This window comes from Pinus tabuliformis, chromosome 3_1 (assembly GCF_031772625.1).
Source record: "Pinus tabuliformis cultivar Carrire ecotype Pingquan chromosome 3_1, CPIR1, whole genome shotgun sequence".
Taxonomy (NCBI): domain Eukaryota; kingdom Viridiplantae; phylum Streptophyta; class Pinopsida; order Pinales; family Pinaceae; genus Pinus; species Pinus tabuliformis.
In genome coordinates, this window is record NC_142301.1 from 385548635 (window position 1) to 385552213 (window position 3579).

Below are 3579 nucleotides of genomic sequence, written 5' to 3' on the forward strand. Positions count from 1 at the left end.
AATTAAATATATTTATTATTTCAATTATTTTTTTTAATTAAATAAATAATGTTTTATTATTATTTTTTGAAATTTAAAATATATTAGAAAAGTTATTTTTAGTGAAAATCTACTTATTTTTTATTTCAAAAAATCTAATAATAAGAATGCTTGAATAGTGTTTTGAATGGTGGAAACAGATTCAATATTATCAAAAATATCTCTAAGACGCTCAAAATCTTAAAACTAAATAACCTAAATTTTCACTATTTTCTGGACAAAATTATAACCCATTACACTACTATTTTTATTTTATAATCACTACCTCATATAATTTAAAATATACCCATTTTATAATCACTACATCATATAATTTATAATCCCTACATTTTACACGACAACGTCATCCCGATCCTAAACTGAAAGGAAACACAGTCGTTAATCACAACTCTATTCACATCCAATAAGAAAACATGCTTGTTACGTCCTGTTTTCTGATCAACGCTGTGCTGTTAGCAAGAAAACAAAACAATTATACTACCTTCACCATAACCACACTAGAGAGTCGAGAGGGAGGTCAAGAAGGTTGGATTTTTTGGGATCAGCTGGGCCGCACGTACTCTCTGGAGATGGCGGGTTCCACCACTGCTCTTGCAAGAATAAGCCTTCCACCATTGCCTGTGCAAGCCCATGGTCTGGCACTCGAAATTGGTGCACAGCTCCTCCAGACAACGAAGCTCTCCAAGAAGTGGACCCTGTATCCAACTGCACGGCGCAGGACGCGGGCCCGTACCCAGCGTAACGGCCTCGGGATTCCACCGGCGTGCGCTGACCAGAATTTAACAATCACCCCCTCATGAACGAAAATGATATCCCCACGAACACCATAATTTGATTGCTGTGATTCTCAAGTGACTAACACCATTATTCTTCAGGGCCTTCAATAATGGTGGCCATTGCATCCGATAATATGGATTCAAACATTCTTAGCATTGCCTGTTAGCGGTGAAACGAGGTATTTGTATGTAAGGATAAGCTAAATTTATTTTAGAATTTTCTTTTTCTTGATTTGAAATTCTCCGGAGCAGGGAATTGCTGTTATGCAGCCAATCTTGTTCTTTCACATTTGCCGTTTGATGATGTAAATAAAAGTCACTATGGTGATGCAAGAGACGAGATCGTGTGTTCTAAGCGCCACATATTTTTTCTTTTAGGTTATTCTTTTGACATACAAATGAAGGTGTGTATCCACATGGGTGACCATGACATAAATAAATATAAACTACTGAAAACTAAGAATTGAATTGACATATTTCATAAATTGGAAGTTTAAGTAGTCTGATTTGACTCTAGAAATAAAGTGTGTATATGATTTTGGTGAAGTGAGATTGAAAAATGAAAGCTGAAAAGAGATGTGTTTGGAAAGACAATTTAAGGTTTCAACTTCGTACTCTGGAATGTCATGAAATATTTGAAATTATTAATAATCAGTCAACATTGTTAAGTCTCTGAAATTGTAATTTCAAGTGCCATAAAACTCTACAATTTTGAAAACCAAGTAACATTGATCAATAGGATCCACATGCAATAGAATGTCTAACTACATCCAAGAATATCACATCATTTTCTGAAATATATTACCAGATTACAGGAATGTAAAATCTCTTACCCATGTTCGCGCATACATTCATTTTACTGTGTTCAACGAGCAATATGGTAATTATCACTATTATTTAACTTCAAATCTCAAAAGCAACCGCGGACTGAATACTCTGAACATACTCCACATGAGATTTTTCTGGTTTCTCAATGGCAGTCCACATTCCAGTGGTTTCCGCTGGAGCAATTGCTGCACTTGTCGTAGGCGGAGGCTCAAACAGATAGAAAACCTCACCATTACTCTCAGCATGACCGCAAACAAAAATCTTGTCACGGCACGGTACACAACATGAAATCGTTGTCAGGGTTTCTGGAAGAAAAACTACTGCCCTCCAAACGTTTTCGTTGGAGTCATATTCCATCACTCCTTGCTGCTTCTGGAACGAATACAAGCGCCCAGAAGAAGCAGCGACCACACAAGACTGTGGGCCTTTCCCTTCCCCGACCGTCCACATATTTTCCAGCGTTGTCCATGCCCCTGTTTCTGGATCATAAACTTCCGCACTCCGCTTGAATCCATCACTCAACTCACTATTATAACCGCTAATAACGAAAAATTTGCCGTCGATGAAAGCACCATAGCATTCATCCCGTTCTTCACGCATCTCAGGAAGAATCTTCCATTCGTCTTCAAACACATTGTAAACAGCTGCAGATCGCAGGAATTCTTCGTAGTCACCGTGTCCACCTGCAACGTAAAGGAGTCCCTCAGGTGATACCGAGAAAGCACCGGAGATTCGAATCTCCGGCATGTCTGCGCCACGGCTCCACTTTCCAGATGAAAAGTCATAGATGAAAACGGTATTGAGTGCCTCTGCTAGGTAGAGGCCGGACGGATTCCATCCGCCCATCAAAACCAGCTTTCGATTGACACAAACGCAGTCACAGAAGAGTGGAATCCCATTGTGAGAACCAGGGAAATGGGGAAGGGGAGGAAGCGTTTCCCAGGTGCCTAGCAAAGGGTCAAACACAGACACCACATATTCTAGATCATCATCACGGTAAGAAGGATATTCCCGGAGTTCCACTATACATATACAATGCTGCGAAGTTCCAAACTTTTTTCTGTCTTCGTAAAACTGGGGGTGGTTCACAGCGGACTCCCAGCTTTTGCAAACAGCTCCGAGGGTTGCATGAGAGTCGTAAGGCACTCTTAGCAGACAATGTCGACCTATTTCCCATGGAAGAGCAACAAAACCCTCCATAATCAGATGCACTAACCGATATAACCGATTTGATTCGAGGAGAATAACCGATATAAGCCAATGTTTACGCTCCAAGGCGATTGACTATGAAGTTGGCAGATACAGAGAGTTTGAAAACCTGCAAAGGCAAGCACAAGACGAATACGTTTTGAACGAACCGAATACCACAGCAGACTGTTTACGTTCCAAGACTGTTTGTAAAATCTGCAAAGCCAAGCACAAGACGGACACCTAATATCACAGCAATCAGACAAGCCAAATGCTCATGTACCAGAACTACACTCTTCTTACCTAGAACGGTTAAACACAACCACTTGCTCGATGCCGCACCAGGCCGGATCGAACCCAACTGATAACCACAACACAGAGAGATGGAACGAATGCGCCACAGACTGTGAATGAGGTCGAAATAAATATGAAGGAAAGCTCAAGTCATAACGGAAGAAACTCGAGGGAAAAATCAGTCAATAACAGAGATCGCATAAATGAGGCACCGCATTTAAGTAATGAAAAAGGGACCAGTTGGCTTGCGATTGTCGTGTTTTGTTTCGCAATTTGTGCAACGGAAACCCTAATGGCGTGGCGAACAAATCATCGATTGGTTCCTTGTGCGGTGGGTAGAATTCGGTGGGTAGAATTCGAGAAAGATCCAGCCATAGATAACTTTACGATGGGTACTAATACCAGTGAGCCAACTGGAGAAGTAGAAAAAACCAATAACTATGAATTTGACAAA

At 40.4% G+C, this 3579-nt stretch overlaps 1 protein-coding gene across 1 annotated transcript; it reads right to left on the reverse strand.

Annotated features, from left to right (window-relative positions):
* Positions 1-1718: 1718 nt before the first annotated feature.
* LOC149187343 (F-box/kelch-repeat protein At1g80440-like) lies at positions 1719-2843 on the reverse strand. The gene has a single exon (XM_089409634.1). It carries the CDS (start codon positions 2841-2843, stop codon positions 1719-1721), a length of 1125 nt encoding a protein of 374 aa, XP_089265760.1.
* Positions 2844-3579: the final 736 nt, after the last annotated feature.